Raw genomic sequence first — 21,843 nt, forward strand, 5'->3', positions numbered from 1 at the left:
CAATGGTTGCAACAAATGACAAAATGTTTTTTTCTTAAAGTGATACAAGTGTTAGAGAAAGAATTGTGACATGTAGAAGTATCTCTCAGAGGCACTACATAAAATGTGTTGTGCTTTTCTCTCTTAAATAATCCTCCAATATCTGCTGACTGCCTCATGCCTGTGAGAGCAAAGGTTGCCCTGTAATCCCTATCCCCACTGTCTCACTGCAGTTCTTCCTAATGGCTACGAAGGGTTTGTCTGGGACCAGTCAACAGATTCTTCTGGGCTCTCCTTGTGTGGATTATTTTAACCTATCAGAAAACTGAAGGGCATCCTGAAAGACTATTCAAAACAGCTGGCCTGCCATGGAAGGGAAAACAAAGGGATTTGTTTCAGTTTGTGGCCAAAGGTGAAGCAGCTCAAATAAAGAATGGGTGATGTTTGGGATTCCAAAACCGGTAACAGTTTCTAAAGGTTGTGCTTATAGAAAGGCAGCTGCAGTGGATCTCTTCTCTTAGCTTATGATACATCACTTTGTCACTGTGAACAGTGCTGATATGCGTTTTGGCAGTGGCACAAAACTTACAGTCATAGGTAAGAAATTTTTGTTTCCTCTTTTAATTCACTTCAAATGACATGTCTTCTCTTTAAAAAACATCATCATTAACCTCCCTAACATTATTAAACTGGTGTTTGCTAGTAACCCTATCTACTTCAGAGAATAGAATAAGTTGGGTCCTCTAGGTAGGGACACACCTTTCATTTTGGAAAATGGAATGAATGTGTTTCCAGTAAAGAAAAAGCTGTCCCTAGAAAGAATGAGGATAAGGAATGGGACAAATAATGTGTGCATGACATAAAAAAAAGTTGTCCTAATGAATCAACACATACAAAAAATTTCCCCCAAAATATAGCTACTCTCTATAATGCTGGTTCTGCTGGGGCTAGAGATTATTAAGAACAAGTCAGTGAAAAGCTGTCTATCTCTCTGGAAAGAACTGACTTACAGTTACACTTTGAAGGGGTCTAGAAAACAAAATCAAGCTGATACAAGCCTAAATTACCTTGGATCTACCCAGGGTGAATTAAAGAATGTGTTGTCTCAGATAACCAGGAAAAACATGTCTGCTAGCATTTTTTGGTTGATAAAAAAGAAGGCACTAATATATACCCTACTATATAATAAGAAATACTATAATCTCTCTGCAGCTTTTAAAGTCCTTATCATTAGAGAAAGTAGGTCTCCACATCACAGCCACTTTCTTTCCACTGAACAGGATCAGAAAGATCACAGAAGACAACGGTCTTACTATTTCAGAATAGGAGTTAAACAGCCACTGAAAATGATAGAAAACTAATATATGGTTCATTTCCAAAAGAAAGAGATCTTAGGGAATGTTGACATATGGGAAATATTTTCTAATATTCTAATATGACACCTAGATAAATAGAGAAATATCATCCAAAGAAATGGTGGGACCTCCAACAAGTGATTGAGCCTGAAGGAGAAGGGCTCTGGACAAGGTATTTCTGATATTGACCTCAGCTGTTTAGACACACAGATTTGGTGGTTTTCCTTACAGACCTGTTTTCTAGGAGATCTGAGATAAATGTACTCCGTATTTCTTCTTTTGCTGGTACCACATGAGGGGAGGGTTAGTCCACAGGCTTGGCTCAGAGGTCTGGGAGTAGAGGAGAGGTTTTTCTGCAGCTGCAAAATGGTGTGAATAATAATAGACTCTTCTTTGGCAGTGGGACAAAACTTACGGTCATAGGTAAGTCCAATCTCTGTGATCTATGTGATACTGCTTTAGGGGACAAGAACATTCTTAATTAAAAGCTTACTAATGATAATTTCTCATGCAGCCATGAGAACAGGATTAATGCTTTATTGGTTGCTTATTAAAATTAGATGTGCCATTATGGAAGCATTTACAGGCACCAATTCTGAGGTCCATATGTCTGCAGCCTTTGTCTTTCATTTCTTGGAACTTCATGCAGGGAGAAGGGAATAAATAATTTTATTTTCAGCCATCTTTCAAGGAAATATTATAGAGGTTGGGAATGAAAAATGCTTCTCTGGCCTGCAGGTTTTTGCAGTTTATCTTTGTAATGATCCAAAGCAGCATTTTGGAGGTAGAGTCTGGATTCTCTTGTGGGCTGAACCATGGAGGGAAGGAGTAATCTTGCTGGCACTTTACTTGCCTCTCCACAGATGGTTTGCAGGCTGTCTAAAGTTGCTTTGGGATGCTGGCTTCTGCAAACAATCCTTCTCACAACTTCTACAGCTCAGCAAGGACTGTATTATTTTTCTCTCAGCATACTTTTTTTCCTCTATTCTTTTTCTTTTTCCCCATTTTCTTTCTCTGTTTTCTCCCATCCCAGAAAGGATTTAACATCACCTGTATCAGGGCATGTTGGAATCACAGGGCAAAGTAACTTTTTCCATCTGATAGCAAACTGTAGAAATCCTCACTGGTGCCTGCTGCTTTAAACAGTACCATTTTAAGGAGCTATGTGGCTGGCAGGGAGAGCATAATGACACTGGGGGTTACAGCCTGACTTTGTACAGCTGTGCAAACCAGCAGCTTCACTTTGGAGTCGGCACTGTGCTCAGAGTCATAGGTAAGGAACAGTTGTTAACCCAGGTGCTCAGTGTGGAGGACACTTGAAAATTGCCCTTGTGTTCATGGTATGTAGCATTTATACAGATGATTTTAAAATGAGAGCAGTAGTGAAAGATAAGAAGAAATTATGAAATTGACCTTGTGATGATGGGAATGGAGGAACTGTGATACTTTTTGTCTGGGGTGGGTGAAATCTGTGTGACAGGGGATGAGTTTTATGCATTGAAGTGATCGAGCTTTGTGTCAGTGTCTACCATGAGCAGAAAGGAAGAGCAGAACACAAGGGGCTGCTGATCAGATATTTTTTTCTAGTTCCTACTCTTTCCAATGCCTTTATTCCATTTCAAGCATGCTAACTTTCTGATTTTCTTTGTCTTTCCAGTAGTTTCAGTACTTTTATCCTTCTTTCATTCTGTCTTGTTTTCACCTACCTTCCACTTTTTTTGTTGTTTCTTTCTTTTTTTAGCCTACTAAATTTCTCCTTTTTCTTTTGCCCTCCTATCTGTTTCCATCTCTCCATTCACTAGCCTTTAGGGCTATGAGCCAAAGAATTTCTCAGAGATACTTCTAGGATAGGGAAAAAAATCATAATGCCAAGTGCTGGGAGTGCAGGAAGAAGTAGAAGTGATCAAGCTCTCTTCATACCCACTAAAAGGAAAGCAGAGCAGTGCTAAATCCTCTCAGGAGTTACCTCTATTTAATACCAGGTCATCTAAAGTCTGTACAAGCTCCTACAGAAGCAGCCCAGGGATCTTTGGAGAGCAAGCTCTGGTGGTCACAATTAAGGCATCATTTGAATGCAAACATGAGGGCTTAGGGGACAAGATCTCGGCAAGATATTCATTTCTGCTCATTCTGCTACCTCTCTTCCTCTGCAAAGGAGAGAGTGATCAGGAAGAACATCCACACTTCCTCATGCCTTCATACAAAATACCAGCCCAGAGTAATAATTTTCTCTTTGGCTCCATTGTTTTCCCTACATTCCTTTTTCCAGCAGCACTCTACAAACCTCATGGGTTTCTCATGCTAGATGGGTCAAAAAGGCATTTTGATATAGTGTATGGAACCCCCCCTGTCTTTTAGGGTCACTGCTTAGCTTCTGAGCAACTTCTCATGTCTGCTTTGTACCTTCTTCTGACTGAAGTCTGTTCTCATTAATCGTACAAGTAGGTATTAAACACTTTAGGACAGGGAAGCACATTTGATTTGCAAGTGTATAGAATCTTGCATCATGCTGGGAAGGAGTGTAGCCTAGGATCAGAGCTTCTCATACCTACAATAACCTCAGAATTAAATTACATCAAGTCATGTTTAATGTTCTTGAAAATGCATTGGTTAAGACCCAAGGCAAGATCCGTCCCGGGCAGATTCATGTTACCTGCCTCAATTGCTTTTCACTTCAGACAGTGAGAAGGATCAGCTCCTTCCTTGTTTCCTTCCTTCCAGGTCATCTCATAGATGGGGGGCCAAGTAGGGTATCCCATGACAGTATAATTCTGAACACTGCAATGACCACCATGTCTTAACTCATTCTCCAGGAATACAACCCAGTTTGCTGAAGATGTTTCTGCTTATAAGAGACTCCCTTAACTTTTAAGACAATAATACAAATACAGGCCTTACTTACAGCAAAACTAGGGACTTTTCTGCCCTTTTTGTTTGCTCAGTTTCTTTGCAGCTTTGTAATTTTCTCACAGGGGCAATACAAGAAATTCATGTGCTCGTGCATTTCTGTGGCCAGACCCTTCATGTTTCACTGTGATGAGCGAAAAGAAATCCTTCCACTTTCCTGGTGTGTCATATCCAATAGACATGAATTGTCAATAGACAGCAGTCTGACAGTAAAAGGCCAGGCATTTCAGGAGTAACACGGCACAAACTCAGGACCATTTCCAGGGGGTTCTGATTGAAGAGAGGGATGGAGGCTCTGGACCATGTTGCTTTGTGTTTCAGGGAAGGATGATAAAATCATACCTCCAGCTGTGGCCATCTTTTCCCCATCAAAGCAGGAGATCCAGCAGAAGAGCAAGGCCACGTTGGTGTGCCTGGCCTCTGGTTTCTACCCTGACCACCTGACTCTGGTCTGGAGGGTGAATGGTGTGAAAAGGACCGAAGGGGTGGGGACAGACGAGTCCTCCACACAGAATGGGAGCACCTACTCACTGACCAGCCGACTGAGGATGCCAGCCTGGGAGTGGTTCAACCCTCTGAATCGCTTTGAGTGTGTTGCCAATTTTTTTCAGAATGGAACAACAGCATCAAAAACCAAATTTATCCATGGTGATGCTGGTGAGTAAGAAACCATCTCTCACCATGCTGTATGAGAAATCACAAATCAAAAGAGCAAGTGTTATGATATGAACCACATCTATATATAGCTTCCATACAAGGTGTTCTTCTGGCACAATTACATACCTAAAGATCTAGGTATTAGCATATGTCCCTTCCCATTCCTGGGCCTTTGTCCCTGGGTTACCATTCTACATCTAGAGTTTCTTCCGGCTTTCCACTGAGAAATCTCTGTAGTAGAGTAAATTGCAAAGTATCATAAAACACCTAGTTTTAGTAGGAGGGATGAGGCAGTGTTTGATAAACTGAAACTTTTAAAATCTGTATTCTGTTTGCTCTGAAGAGAAATGTGACTTTCAGCTCTTTTTTGTCTTTCAGGTTGTGCACTCACAGAAGGTACGTGTGGCTTCTCACGTAAAGGGAACTTTGCCTCTTCTCTCAGGCAATTATCAGTGTGTATTTTAATGCCAGTTTTACTGACACTAAGTACAACGTGTGGGATATATCTGCTGCATGAATAGCTTCTACTTTCTCCTGTAAGTGATTTGCATGTGATATTAAAAAAAACCAAAACAAAAGACAAAGAAGAAAAGTTTTTTGGAGAGCTATTTATGCATATTGTATGTAGCTCAGCTTTGGGGTTTAGCTCTCCCCTATGATTCCATTTTGAAAATTGATGAAGTCATGGTGCCTTCCTGTAGACTGTAATTTATTCTTTATCGTCTCCTCCAGACCTTGAAACTGACTTCCATTGGGAATATTCTTGCTCAGCCCAGAAAGAAATGATCCATACTTATCCAGGTGATCCTGACCTCAAGATTCAGGATATGATATTCTGAATATTTCTCAGTATCCAACTCAGAACAATTCCCATGATGAGTCACATTCGACTCCACACTGCTGTCACGTATGGAGGATATCTATATTAGAAATTACATTTCTTTCCTCTTTATGTACATATTTGCACACTCCTGTTTTTCAAGAACTTCTTGAATGCTTCAGGAATCTTAAGGCTGAACCAAAACAGATCTTGTATCTCAATTCTATGGCAACCCCTTAAGAGTGAAAAATCTTCAAGAATAAAACTTCTAGAAGGCATGTTATTCTGGGCTTTGTAAAACTTTCCTGATACAGCAGCAGCACTCATAAGGCCACTGACAATAATGAGACAAAATAAAACATTGGTATCTTTTGATTCAGCCTCCTTTGTGTTCCTAGCAGGGGACTCAGACGAACAGCCCAGTTCATCAGTAGGTGTGGAACTCAGTACTTTCCCAGCATAAAGCCAATCTCTGTCTTTCCTAGACTTGCTTTCTCTTTTGCTTCTTTGAGTCACTGTGTTCTGTCCCCTCCTGGTTCTCTGGTGTCAACAGAGCCACTCATTTGCCTCTAATTCCATTATGTTGTTTAGCTAAAGATTTCAAGGGTTCTCATTTGATGGATGAGGACCAGCATCTTATAATGATGATGATGATGAAAACAGGGTACACAAATACGAATGGTGTTTGACTTGCAGAGTCGTACTTGCGGTATGGAAATTCCCTGAAGCTCACTTACCTCATCCTCTGTGGCAAAGCCTTGGTCTATGCAGTTTTGGTGAGTGGTCTGGTGTGGACAGCCAAGGTAAGTCAGAGTGGCCCTGGAAGGCTGGGCTTTTACTCACTAGTCAAGGATCGAAAAATGCAGGCTAAACCTCTTCTCAGAGGTGGTGCTGTTCTGCAGGTGCTCCGCCAGGCTTTGTGCAGTTCAGCTGGAAAAATCACAACTGATGGGTTTTCTCTTTCTGTTTTTCCAGAACTCAAATAAAATCAATGCTGTCTAGCATAGAAATTCTTTCTCACAATCCTCTTTAAACACAACAGTGGGATCAATCACTGAACAAATAGGATATATTCTAACTAACAGCCAGGAAATGCTTTTTATTATTAAGTTGTTCCTATTGCAGAAACATCCATGCAGTGAGAGCTGCTAAAGTCTCTGCAGTTGACCCTTTAAAAGCAGAAGAGGGAAATGTATTTGAAAAGTGACCTGGTAGACTTGAGCGCGAGGATGCCAATCATCTGAGTTATAATTTTTGGTCCTTTTGCAAGGGTATACTGGAAGGGGTAGATTTGTCCATTTCTGGATCATAATCCTAGAATCACAGAATGGTTTGGGTTCGAAAGAACATTTAGAGATTATCTACTTCCATCCCCACTCTGAAATGGGCAGGGATATCCTTCATTGGACCAGGTTGTTCAAAGCCCCATGCAACCAGGCCTCAAACACTTCCAGGGGTGGGACATGCACAGCTTCTCTGGGAAACCTGTTCCACTGTCTCAGCACCCCACCAGAACAAATGTCTTCCTTTAATCTGAAGCTACCCTGTATCAGTTTAAATCCAGAGCTCTTCATCCTGTCACTGTAGGCCTTGGTAAAACATCTCTGTTTTTCATAAAAGTCCCCCACTGCTATATCTGGGAGGCCCCAGGCAGGCGTCTCCAGAGGCTTTTCTCCTCCAGTCTCAAGAGGGGTTGTTCTCTCAGCCTGTCTCCATACCCTGAGCCCCTGTGACTGGCTTTTGTGGGCCTCCTCGGGACCTGCTCTGTCATGGCCATGAGTTTCCTGTGCTGGGGCCTCCAGAGCTGGACACAGCACTGCTGGTGGGATTGTTGGGGGTTCACATGGTCCTGCTCTCTGAGCCTGTCCAGGTCCCTGTGGTTGGCATCCCTTCCTTCCAACACACCAATGGCCACACAGCTTCGTGTCAGCCGTGAACTTGCTGAGGGTGCGCTTGCTCCCACTGTCAATGAGACACTGATGAAAGTCAAAAAAATGCTTTTGGCCCCAGTACAGACCCCTGAGGGAAACTGTTTGTGACTGACTGCCACTTGAACATTCAGCCATGGACGGTAACTCTTTGGGCAAGGCCATCCCGCCAGTTCTGGTGTTTGTTTCCATTGTTTGGTGGTTGTTGTTGTCTTCTCTGCGGTTTTACTGTTCTTCTAATTTTATCCCATTTTGTTTTCAATTAGACTGGTGTCAAGTTATCTAGAGAATAAATGAAGAGCCCTTGTCATCACATCAGCAGGAACATGACAAGTTTGCTACCTTTCCATAGCAAAATATCTATGCTTCTACGAACTTCTGAATATAATTTTTTTGTAATTATCTGTTGCCATCCTGTTCTCCACTATTTTGTAATCACTGCTGAGCTTTCCCTGTACTTCCATATCATAATGTATCACATTTTGTTGTAACATATCTTTAAAAGTAGCACCTTCTTAATGCTCAGAGGCTGGGAACTCATCTCCCTGATTTAGGAATAAAGGTTTTGCCTATTTTCCTTTGAGAAGCATGAGTTATTGTTTTCAAATTTGGTCTTCTGTAGTGATAATAATAAACCACACAACTTTCAGTGATGAATAGTGCCGTAAGGAACTCTCATTAAAGATCATTCACTGACAAGCCCTGTAGAAATAAGTTACCTGTTATGGGAACAGCAGAGACTCATCCCCTACTTACACTGTGTACCAACAAGTGGAGCAGGGCTGTGGGCTTTGGAGGCTTGCCCTCGCCAGGGGCTGATTTGGAGCCAGAACAGCTGCATCATTCAAAGGTGGTAGAGAAGGAAACAGCACTCCAGCCAGATGAGAAGTGGCATCCTCTTGGGAGAGGCACGGGAGATGCTTTTTTCTCTCTCTTGGTTCTTTTGTGGGATTAGCTTGGTGGAGACACCAGACTCACTGTGGTAGGGTAGAAAAATTTGGTGAATAGACGAAAATTCACCAGGCACTTAATGCGTTTGTTTCAAAAGGATCTGATGAGAGACTTGAGAGGAATCTGTCATACCTCTATTCATGTCATTAAAGAGAAAAGCTGCATCTTAGTGCCAGAGGGCAGATGGGTATAATGCTGTAATATGCAGCTGTTTTTCCTGCTCTGTGTTTGTCACTCCTTTAATCTCCTCAGAACACTTCAGAAGAGGAGAAAAGATCCTACTGAACCAGGAGATTTATTTGGTGTTCTGTCTATATGGAAACAGAAATTACTTGAGTAGTCTCGTGGCTGCTTCCAACAAAACAGAGAACTGTTTCCTGAAAAATACTTTTCACCAAAATTCTTCAAGGGGTCTTACATTCACAAGATGTGAACTACCTGGTCTAGAGAAATGTGTCCCCTTTCCTCTTTGGAGAAGAAAGGAAAGGAACAGTTCTCAGCAAGTGGGAATTGTGAGAAGGTTCTACAAAGAGGCACATTTCAGGGGGTAAAACAAAGATAAACAGAGACATCTTTTGATTCTGATGGTGGGTGCTTTTCCCAAGATAGCCCATTATTCATGCCCTATGAAGTTAGAATAGATTGGAGCACAGCAGAATGGAGTATTAAAAAGTAATTCCAGCTCAGCCTGAAACACATAAGATGAATATAATTTATTAGGGCATTTGGTGAAAATGGCTGCATTTATCAGGGCTGTCAGAAGCTCCCCCAGATCAATCTTGTCCTCATACACACCGACTTTCAGAGTGGTCATGGCAGAACTTGGTCAAAGTGAACAGAGGACAAACTTGAGCATAGGAATTTTGGAGCAGACAAGCTATGGTGTGAAGGCGGGGCATAACTGAATGGTTCTATGTAAGAAAAGAATTTGTCAAATGACAGAGACTTCCCTTTAGACTCTGGAATAAGAAGAATGTTCCCACACTGAATTCCTATCTGTCAGTGCTGTAAATGGAGACCAAGGTCAGCAAGCCAATCCTGTTCTTTTCCAAGCTTGCTACAAGCCATGTAATTCTCATTCCCACACGCTTCTGCTATTATACAGGTGATTGTGCAGAGAGAGCGCTTTAAAAGAGAGACACATACATATCTGGGCTCATATAATATCTCCTTTTTTTTATTCTTTCTTCTGAATTGAAGTGTGTTTAAAGGAAAGCTTTAGTTCCTCAAGCTCATTTTCAAGAGTGTTTTGTACAGAGGATATTTGTGATGGGGTTTGTGCTTAGGTCCAAGGAGAGAAGCTGAATTCTGCTCTGCACCCATTTGTTATCACTACTTCTAGCCACACAGGAGACCACTTTGGAGAAAATGATGTCTTCAGGGTGATATTTATGTAAGTCCACTTCTCTACAATTACACTGTGCCTCTCACAATTTTCAAGAGAACCAGCTAGTGAGAATGAAGAGGAGAATTTTAGGCAAAAAGAAGGAGAGAATACCAGGTGCACTGGACAATAGATGTGGCATGATAAACTTGCATGGACTGTTTAAAGAAAGGAGTAAAAAGGAAAATTAGGAAAAGTAAGAAAATCAAGAGTAAGAAAAGCAAACCAAGGATGTAAATAAATAAACACATAACTCAGAGACAGGGTAAGTGAATACAATTGAGAGATAGCCAAAAGAATCTAAGCTGTAGTGGATGAGAAGCAGAAGGAAGGATAGTGTGTCTCTGTAAAACTGTGTTTGTTGTGACCTTTTCTGTGCTCCATAAACTATAAATCCAAGGGATTAGTAAATGTGGAGGGACTTTCTGGAGATCTTTCATCCACTTTACATCTCATTATTTTCTCACACCACAAGTAAAACCATTGGTAGTTCAGTGGAAGCTCACACAGGACTGTATATATTAATAATGCAGTCTAAGGTAGAGGAGCCCTTGTGAAGCTTTGGAAGCTGAAGACCTCAGAATGTGCTAGCCAGGCAGAAGTAGGAGGCTTAGAGCAGAAGTCCTGCAGGGAGTTTCTGTCTAACATAGAGTCAACAGCAGAGGAAACAGTCTCTCAAGGCCTCAGAAGAAAATTGTACCTCAGAATGAGAGCGGGTGATGTGCCAAAATGTGCTGGAAAATATCTCTTTGAGGGAACAGCAGTTAAATTTTACCAAAACAGGATGCGGTTTGACATTTACTCAGAAAACCATTTTGATAACATATCAGCCTCTCTTACGACAACACCACCCCAGCTTCTCAGGACAATACACAGGATGTGGCTTTCTGTTCACCATTTTACAGCTGGGCAGAAAAAGTGACACATAAACGGTCTCATGAAAGCTGTTGTGTTTTTTCCTCAAGTTATCACACAATCTTGTTGCTCAAGTCAGCAGATGGGTCCTGCATGTGCAGCTGCTCTTTCTGTTGTGCAACATACAAAAAAAAAAAGATTTGTGGTTTTGGAGGAGTTGCTGACCTGCTTTTACAAATTAAAAAACCTCTAATGCTTTTTCTAGACCTCTCAAATCAGTAAATCAATATAAAAAAAGATCATACACTTGTAGAAAAATTGATGGGAGGGGACTTCTGGAAGTGTCTCAATACAAATTCCTGTTCAAAACAGGGCTAACTCAATGTTGCTCAGAGCTTTGTCCAGGTGATTTCTGAATATCTTCAAGGACAGAGATTTAACAAATTGTCCAAGAAACATTTTCCAGTGTGGAAGCATCATGAACAGAAAGTACATTTTAATATGTCTAATCAGAGTTTATCTTGCTGCAGCTTGTTCCCACTTGATTCCACTGTGGCCCTCTAAGACTACAACTCTGGTTAGGCATTTGGAGTCATGCAATTACTAATCTTTTAGTCTTCTGCTCTCCATGATGAACAAAATCCATTCCTTCAACCTCTCTTATGTTTCTGCCCCAGTGTCTTGATCATCTTAGTGACTGACTCTCTGCTGCACTCTACAGTTTTTGATTTCTCCGTTTTTGATATTGGGGCTGGGGCAGGAGTGTGTGTAGACTAGAGAGGTGGTATTCCAGATGTAGTCTCAAGGGTGTTTCAACATGTTAACTGCACCCTTGCTAAGGCAACCAAAAATGCAACTAGCTTTCATTGCTGAAAGGGCTTGCTGCCTATTCATGTTTAATTACTGTTCTGCAAGGCGGTTCTCCTAGCCAGTCAGCTGATATTTAAAGGATTCACATACAAGTTCTTTTGCCGTTTCTCCAGGGATGTGCCTGTAGTCCAATAATTCCCATCCCAATGAAGAAACTCTGCACAATAATCACAAATTGAAAATTTCCTTTGAAGATCAGTATGGTTATCCTGCATGCATGGTAATAGTCCTTTGCCCTACAACTTTAAATATAATCTAACATAGTTCAGACTAGGATAAAAATAATATCACAGTGTGGATGCTGTGTCTAATTATGGAATCTTCCCATTCTACATCCTTTATTTAAACCTTTCCAAAACTGGAAACACATTATTATTATAATTATTATTCTTATTCTTTATTTCAGAACTAGCAAATTATGCAGGTGCCTTTTATACATCACAAGAACTTTGCTTAGTGCTTTTTTTTGTTTTAAAACAATTTAAGACAATTTGATACATTATCACCATGAAAGGCTTACACCAAAGAGTATCTCAGGCTATGACAAATTCCACTGCATCAATTACACTATCTGGGAGAATGGTGGTGATGGAAAGACACTGGTAAGTCTTTTTGTGTGGCACAAAAGAGTCTTCATACCAAACAGAAATATCCTGTCAGGGAGAGGTTATGCAGTATATAAATTTACTTTCATATCCTGTTTTTTCATCCCTCTCTATTTCTTCATCTTCAAAATATGCATGCTCTCCGAAGCAGTGTTCATATCAGGACTTAGCTCACAGTCAGAAAGATCTATAAGGCCTTGAGAAAAACATCACAAAGTTGCCTTGGATAAAAAATGCCCTCAGAACTCAGCCACAGAGAGAAGGAATCAACCAGATTAATACTGAATATTGCTGCTTATTCATTTGTGAGAGAGAGATATAAAGAGATAGATGTGACACACACAGTGGTATGGAATTCACTATGCAGCCAGAAGTAAACTCCATAGTCAGAACAATTTCTGAACAAATGAAAATCTACATGTTATTTTTTCTTGAACGTGAATTCATTCCAAGTTGGAATACTTTGACTACCTGCCTTCCCACATTATACCCTCCATATACATACAGCTTTTCAGGATTTTGTCTATGCATTTGCAAGCATAGTAATGACTCCTCTTTTGTAATTTTAATCCAGTCTGTTGCATATTAGTTCTGTATAGATTCTATTCCTTCATTATCTTTTGCTCAGACTCCTTTTCATCACCACTGGAAATAGTAATTCTACACTTTTCTTGTGATTAGGGTAACTTTTCCAAGCACAGTGAAAAACATTGTGGTTCAGGAAGGAATGAGAGTGCACATAGAAGTCACTATCTCTAAAGTATTTCAGACTTGTGTATGTCAGGCAACTGTTCTGTGTCAGGTATGAAAATGTCTTAGTGGACAATAACTTGTGGTTGTGTCAACTACAATTTAAATTTCCTTTATTTTACATCTGCATTTGGTTAACCATCTTTATTGATCTGATAAGGTGGAGGATAAATGGCTGATCAGGAAAGAGGAGTTCAGCAATTAGCCTGCACTTCAAATACCTATTTTGCCTAGGTCTTATTTCTACCTACTCTTGTTCCACATTCTCAGTAACATCTGGTTTGTGAGTAGATGATTGCCCTACACCCCTTTTCCTGTGCTGAGAGCGGCTGACTTTGGACAGAAGGTGCTGAAAGGGGAGATGTTTATGTAAAGAAAGCAAGTGACTTTGAAGTGTTGTGTCCAAACTACTGGCACAGGAATAGATGGCTGAGTGGCTCATCTTCACAGACAAAATATCCAAATAGAATTCTGTAAGGTTTAGCCTGTTAGCTTGGAATCCAGCCGAAATGTCACCCTCTTGCTTTAGAGTTGTGCCATAGGAATAATAAATCAATTGCATCGCCTTCCCTGGCTGCTGCAGATACCAGTACATAGAATTGTGATCATCATTTTGGCTGCATTTCAGGGTAGCGTTCTCATCTTCTCTCACCACAAGACTTGGGGTTTGGGTGATTTCAGCTCCTGTAAAACAGAACAAAATGAAAACACAGTAAAACAAGTAAGCCACATTCTCCCAGCAGCAGAACACCTATTATGGGTCTACTGATTGCTTACTTGTTCCAAAGAAGTACATTGCCACACACAGAGCCGTCCACATCCTCACTTCTGCCTCGGGAGTCAGCGACCCTACCCCATATGACTTACATAGATCTGTTTCACCTGCTTCCCCTAAACCAATAGCGGATATCTCTGTAACAGCTACATCCACACTGAAAAACAAGCTCCTTCCTGCAAGATTTCAAGCAAACACTTTATTTCAAGTGCATGTGTTGAAAACAGAAAGAAAATTTCAAACTGACTCATCTGGAAGCTTTTCATACTCTACCAATGACAGCTGTGGTTTTATTTATCCTTGCGTGGTTTTTTTACCTTTTGATATTTTGTTTCCAGAATAAACCAGAAAATGTTTAGTGCAACCAAATAATGTGATTTCATTTTGTACTGGTAACTGATGGATCTTTTCTTTGAGGAAAAATACAATATCTATGCTCAGACCTTAATTTTTTTTTCTTCTTTCTCCACCTGTTAGAACAAGCATGCATGATATTATTTTGGGAAGAGCTTTATATGGGAGCCTGTTGCAGCCTTAGCACAAAGAAAAAATTAAGGAAAACTGGATTATTCCTGAAGTAAATATCTAACAATTTCTTGGCCAGCAGTACCTGTACTAATTATATTATATATATATCTTGCAGGATCCAAAATGATACCGCTGATTCTGACACAAACTTTTAACCTGTATTAAGAAGATCGATTGCTGTCCCACCATGGTATTTTGGAAGCACAATGGGAGCCATCACACTACTCATAATTTGCCATTTATAGTTTTGAAGTGTATATATTACAGCCTCAGAGACCAGTGCTCATATCAAGCAAGACAAGATCTGTGCTACTGAAAATATTCTTTCTTATTTAAGTGAAAGGGCACCATCTGGTGGAGTGAGGGGGTGTTTACAGTGATCCTTAGAGGATTATTTTTCACAGATCTTTTTTGCATTTGCAGATATTCATGGAAAAGGGACTGGAACTAATGTACCAGAGATATATATGTCTATTGTTAAACAGGAGACTGTGAAATGCTGTGTTGAAAATGTTGACTCAGAAGTACACAGGTTCTTTATCTGGACAAGAAAAATATCAGAGGTGATACTGAGGATGTGATTTCAAAAACAGAATGCAGATGAGGGGGAGAAACTAGTGTCTGTAGTAGCTGATGAAGTTCCTAACTAGATAAGCTGTAAAAACTGTCCTAAGATCCAGGTAAACGGGCTGGGAAGAGAAACCTCTTTTCACTCAGAACACAGTTTTCCTCTGGGTTTTACATGGTACAGCAGCCAGAGGAGGTCTACAGCAATGTTACAGGTAAAACCTTACAGAGCATATCTAGATTCAAATCCCATGTTGCTGTTTTGAGACAAGATATGAATCCTGACAAACCAGCTCTCTAGTGCATTGTGCTGTAAGGTATCACAAAGGGATTAATGACTAATTTTTTGCTACTGTATAAAAATACAAATTTATAGCTTAGATTTCAGATTCTATGTTTGATCAATAAATATCTATATTTATTCAATAAATATTTAAGTATTATTTAAGTATGTATTCACTTAATACAAAGTGAAAGAATTTCAAGAGGAAAATATGACTCACAACATCCTGCTGCACACCAGTGGTTAAGTCTAAGTGGTTAAGTGTGGGCAGTTGCAGGGAGAGACCTCATCACTTAATCCTGGCAGTGAGTTTGTTGAGTTGGTCTTCCCAATGAAGTTGTAAAAATAAAGGCATCAAAATATCTTACTGGAGCACTTTGAGCATAACATGGCTGATAACCTATTCACCTAATCATCAGCTCAGTGCTGTGACAGGCTTACTTTCTTCTTAATGGGAATAAACACATCTAACATGGGCTTCACTCTCATTAAATGTCATGATCAACCTTTTAGCCATGTTTTTTTAATTTTTTAATTTCCACGAGATGTGGAAAAAGTTGTTAGTAGCAACATTAGTAGAATTGATCCAGTAAATAGTAATGCATCTTTCAGGGAAAAAATTACATTGTTAATTAAAATAATTAAATAATTTAAAATTTTCTTTTAAATACCACACTTCCTTTTTTTTTTTTAGGGTGGGAAAAAAAAATATTTGTTCAAATGCCCTGACTATTATTCTGTCAGGAAAAAAGAAAAGATGACATGTAGAAAACACGCCCTTTTTGTTTCTCAATTTGTCAAATTTATTTTAAAATTAGTTACATTTGTCACCTTCCAGTCATGAGTATAAGGACCATTCCACATGAAAGAATACTCACTCCTGCCTGTAAGCCAGCTGTTTCAGACTTGTGTTGTGACATTATTTTTATTTGAGAAAGACATGATAATGGTATTTAGAATAATTTGCATGTTCCATAATCTCTTCTGTGGTCAGTTCAATTTCAAAGAACACTTTTGGTGAGGATGAGTTACATAGAGAAGGATTTCAGTATGGGTTTCAGCATGAATTTCATAACATCCAGAGATATAAAAATATTTATCTCATAAATCAGGGGTCTCTTAGCTCTCTTCATTGTCAGAAATTTGAATGCTACTATTATTCAGGGATGAATTACAGGTTTTCTTTCAGGAGAACCCAAGCTTCTTGACAGTGTCTCTGTTTCAGAACCCTGTGTGTTGCTCAGTGAGGGTCATGGAAGTTTCGGCACAACACAAGATTGCTGTCAATCAGTTAAGCCACTGGCAATGTAGGTTTGGTGCTATAGTCCTCCTACTCAGGCCTAGAATTTCAATCCACTTTTTTTAGGATGGCTTCTTTGTTGTTTTTTTTTTAATTTGAACCAGATCTAAATTCTTACTCCAAATACAATGGAATTAAGGAATGGACTGTTTATCTCAGGAACATCCATTGGTGAGGGTGGAAGGGAAAGAAACTGGACTACTGACAGAAACTTAGTCTGTTCAGCTACTCACAGTCAGAGTAAAGGAAATTATTTTGTTGCTGTTGCAGGATCTGCACGTGCTTGGTCATACTGAAGGCTCCTGGCACTGTAATGCACCCCAGTGTTTTGGGATCTCTGTTTTTCTGATAAGGTGTTTTTATACTCAGTCTAAACTTCCACTTGTTTTGCTGCCTGCACTAAAACACGCTGTCTCAACTCCCTGAACCGGTTGTTGGAAGCAGTAAATGCAAGATTGTCTCTGTGCCCCTCCTGGTGGAGAATCAGAGAATCCACCTGAAAAAGAAGGAAAGAGGTAAGGAGTAAAACAAGCAAAACAAACTAATAAAACCAGAGAAAGGAGAAAGTCTTGTTATGCACAGCAGATCCTTTCTGTTCATGTATTTAGTGAATGTCATGATAAAAAGAAGAAGCAATGGCTACCCAGGTATCTTTCTTTCCTTAAACATCACAGATCTCAGATAATGTTCCTTCCTCCAGGCAGGTAAAGCTACAGACCAGTTGAATCACATACCACAGCTGACTTTCTATCCTCCACTGCCATTTGTCTTAAGCTTGTCCCTAATTTGCTCCAGAATTTGCATACGATACTCTTACAGATTACTTCCATTCTCCCCTCTTCCCACCTTCTTGCTTTTCCTCCTCCTCAATTAAAACTCATCATTTCTAAACAGGTTTTCTCTGCCTGTGCCCTTCTGCATCAAGGCCTGCCAAACCTCACAGCTGTGATCAGACTGTACTTTTGTTAGTCTCCAGATAACAAAGCAACTTTTAAAATTTCCATTACTAGACCTCCAAATGACTACTTCTGGTCATCTTGTAAGTGTTTAAGAACACAAGAAACTCTCAGGCTTCCCCTATCCACTCATCTGGCCTACACAACCTCATTGTGCAAATTCTACCTTCTGTTCTTTCAATCACACAGAGTGAGAGGAATTATACTGAAAGCCTTCCTCTGTTTGGCAGGATAAAGCACATTCTCATGTTCATCCAGGTTTAGTCTTTCACATCACACTACTCAGCAGCCATGAATATCCTGTCCTGCAGGACTGATGGCTCCTTGGGCAGCTGATCACAACTCATAGTCTGCCTCCTATTTTAGCTGCTGGTATCAAGCATGTTGCAGCCATACTGATCTTTTGCTTCTCACCTATAAACCAGCTTGTGAGTGCTTTAGAAAGGAGAGCCAGAGGGAGAACAGGCAGCATTAGGAGTCGAATAGTAAAAGAGAAAGTTTGGCATAGAGCTAAGTTCTCTTGTCTCTTAACAATGCAACTATTTTGGTGAGAGGGAAGATAGAACTGGAAATAGCAGACAGGAGACCAACAGGTGTGTTACCTCAGCCAGTAGAGAGGTGGAGGCTGAAATAAAGAGAATATAAAATCAAGGAAAGGATGTTTAGTCTACTTGCAATGCTGTGGACCAAGATGCAGCAATTACAGCTGCTTGTCCTTCACCTAAGCAATGCCTAACATTCAAGGTATTGATTTTGTGTATATTTGCTGTCAATGCAGTCAATAAAATACTTTGCAGAGGAAGCAAAAACTATAGACCTTTAAATTCTCATGTAAGTAAAGAAGCATGTTTTACAGCACAGCTGCAAATAAAACCTAAAGGATGCTGGCTGCCACATATTCTTGAGTAGAAGATACTGCTCATTAACTATTCAACAGTTTACTGAAAAACCAAGGAAAGAAGACAAGTCAGCAAAACCTTAAAACTAGCCTGAAACCATATTTTATCACATGGTGATGAAAGTATTTAATTGCAGATTTTTCTTTCTGGCACATCTGTATAAAATCTCACATATAACCACCAAATAAAATTAATTTCTTTGTTGCCAATCTTATCCATATGATAAAAAAATAAAACCAAAACATTTGACTTTGCAAACAACATAAATATAACATATGGCCAGGCAGTGAATAAAGTGAGAGTCTCATACTGCAGGACCAAGAAACACAGCTTGTGTTTTATGATGCTAGCAGGACTGTATGGGAGAAGGAAGAAATCCTTCTGGCTGATGATACTACAACACAAAGGTATAACCCTACAGTATTTAAGGTAGTTTTAATTAATGATACATCTATATGTTTGGTAATAGGATGTGATTGAGAAAGAGTACTACTATTTCTATATCTGTCACAACTATCCATTTTTTCACTGTTCAGATTATTCCAAAAATATTATTACACACTGGCTAAAATTACCTAGAAGCTGATTCTGTGAACAGTTAAACATGGAGAAGAAGGGGGGCTGAATCTGAGTGACATTAATAACTTTTTCTGTAGTTTGAGGAGCATGATCTATCAGGCCACTTTCACTGTGCAACAATGTACACAAATCCTGTTATATTTCATAATTCTTATTACATCCTGAGAAAAGGTTGCTTGACCACACTTCTTCTCTGGGAAATAAGATGGGAATCATAAATAACAGTTAAGTCCATAAGCACCTTTATTTGTGGTGATATTTGATGTTGTGTTGGTAATCAAAGTACCAAGAAAAAAAAGAAAAAAAATCTCACAGCACACTCTGGTTGGATCTGTCCTTATCTCAACCCTTCATGCCCCACTTTGGCAAAAAAGAACTGTCATGGGTTTAAGCTCAGCTGGAGATGAAACAGCAGATGGCCACTCTCCCCCTCCTTTTCCCCCCACACCTCCCCTGGTGCAATGGGGAGGAGAATCAAAGTAAAGCTTGTATGTTGAGATAAGAGCAGTTTAGTAATTGAAAATAAAGTCAAATATAATAATAATGAAACAAATGAGTGATGCACTCACCATTGCAATGCAATTGCTCACCACCCTCTGGCTAACCCCAGAGTGGCCGTGGTTCCATGAACTCCCCCCAGTTTAAATACTGGCCATCATGTTCCATGGTGTGGAATATCCCTCTGCTCAGTTTGGGTCCACTGTCCCAGCTATGCTCCCTTCCAGTTTCTTTTGTGTACTTCCTCACTGGTAGACCATGAGGCATGGAAAAAGAAAGAAGTCCTTGACTCAGGATAAAGCAAAAAACCAAAACATTAGTGTGTTACCAACACCATTCTCTTTCCAAATCCAAAACGCAGCACTGCAACAGCTAGGAACGAAATTAACTCTACCCCAGCTGAGACCAGGACAATAAAGTACAAATAAACTTTACTTCTTCATTTGAAAACTTAAGAATCTAGACTTTTTCATAGAGAAAGTTAAAGGATTTTCAATAAGCATTGATAAACTTCTATAACTAAGATATATGTGAGCTTCTCAATTGCTTTTACACTATTGACTTTAGCAAATATACGTGAATGCACAGAAAAACCCTTATTATATTTTCTTTACAAGCTTTTGAAGCAGTTTAGTGAAGCTGAAAAAGAGTTTGGGGAGAAATGTGATTATAGGAATGAACTTATGTTGATGTACATGCAAAATGTGGTCACACAATTTTCTCTCAAACTGTGATATAAAGTTGGCATCAAATATATGTCAATAAATAAGTATATGGAGACAAATAGGAATATAAAAGACTAGAAATCAATTAATCTCTTATTTCTGCAGTTACATATGATGATTTAAGAAGAACTAGGCTGAATTTCTAATAGCAATGGGGCTAAAGGATATTTTCCTATACATATTGTTCACTACAGTTAAACTTGTATTAGGATACTCTAAAAGAAAGCAGAAAACAAAGTTTATGTATGTTAAAAACTGGTATAATTTTCAGGAAAATCCATAAACCCCAGAGGTTTATGCCCAGTAAGGAGACAGAGGAGTCCTTCAGCTTTATTTGAATTAAGGGGGGAGTCCACTGGGGTGCACACCCGCAGGGTTTTCTCTCTCAGGGTTTTGGAGGGCACAGCCTCCTTTGATCCCGAACTCCCGGCCACACGTTGCCCTCTTCCATTTCCCCATTGCTGAGGCATTAGGAAGGTACAGCCTTCCCGAACCGCCTACCACACATTGCCCCCCTGAACCTGCTGTTTTACCCCAAAGCTCAGAAGTTCAGGCTTGTGCAGCCCCTTGTCTGTTTCAGGAGCCAAGGTGTCAGGGCTCTGCAGCAAACCTGCTGCCCGAAGTCAGCAGAGACATTAACACCCATTGCAAAGACGTTAACACCCACACCTTCACTCATCAAACTCTTTGTAAAGACACCAGCTTTCCTCTCATAACCCAGCCCAGGAAAGATGTTATTTATAGCCTTGTTTTTTCTACTTGAAAATTTTCAACATTTTTCTGTCCCTAAAACATCTTGATCATAATGATCTTATGCATCATTTACCCTTTAATTTTTCTCGACCTGTGGAAAAATGTCAAGCATCTCTAGAATAGACTGCAGATGGAACGGCATTAGGATATACTCAATGTTGTCAGGTGCTGTCAAATTAAATGTCTGGCCATGGCCCATTGGGATAATTCAAATTTACAGGATAAAATACCTGTGATATAAATTTTATTTCATAAGCTCATAAAGAAATGCAGCCAGTCTGACAAACAGGGGCTCAACCCCCTTTTACCTAGACTAGTCTATCACAGGAATTCATTTATTCAGCATTTAGATCATATGGTTTCAAATCGTAGAACCCAATATTGTTAATTCATGCCCTTACAAGGAAAAAAAAATCAATTAGTCATTTATCGGATAGTGAGAATCCGAGTTCATCCTTCCTCTTCCATCACGCTTTGGGCATCCCCTGTGAAACACTGGCAAGCACGGGAGTCCCAGTAATCCAGCTGCTATTGTGTCTGCTCTAAATGTACTCTGAGTAAGCTGATGGTTTTATATCTTCCATCCTGAAGGTTTGGTCTAAATCATTTCCATAAATTAGCAGATTGTGCAGAAAGTGGCAGACGGAGAGGATGGTTGCAGGTGCCAGCGACCTGCAGGTGACAGTGGCTGCATAATGGCCCTTTGCCCTTTTCTGGGCACCTGTCCTGCCTGCTGGGCTCTCTCTTTGACCCAGTGTCTGCCCCCAGCATTCATCAGGCCTCAGCACGAGCTGTGCCAGCCAGCTCCTGAGCAGGATCTTAGGGAACAGGCACAATGCCTAAACAAGATTTAAGAACAACCTGTTCCTATTCATTAATAAAATCTCAGTGCAGGGTGAGTCAAAAGAAATTGTCCCTC

At 40.0% G+C, this 21,843-nt stretch overlaps 1 gene segment (V, D, J or C); it reads left to right on the forward strand.

The window, feature by feature from the left end:
- Positions 1-101: 101 nt before the first annotated feature.
- Positions 102-8,232, forward strand: LOC139592799 (M1-specific T cell receptor beta chain-like). The segment is given in 5 exon segments: positions 102-576; positions 4,563-4,898; positions 5,277-5,294; positions 6,415-6,521; positions 7,913-8,232. Coding segments are annotated over 5 exon segments (561 nt in total).
- Positions 8,233-21,843: the final 13,611 nt, after the last annotated feature.

The sequence above is a fragment of the Agelaius tricolor genome, unplaced genomic scaffold (genome assembly GCF_023055355.1).
Source record: "Agelaius tricolor isolate 1412-34295 unplaced genomic scaffold, bAgeTri1.0.p SCAF_9, whole genome shotgun sequence".
NCBI lineage: Eukaryota > Metazoa > Chordata > Aves > Passeriformes > Icteridae > Agelaius > Agelaius tricolor.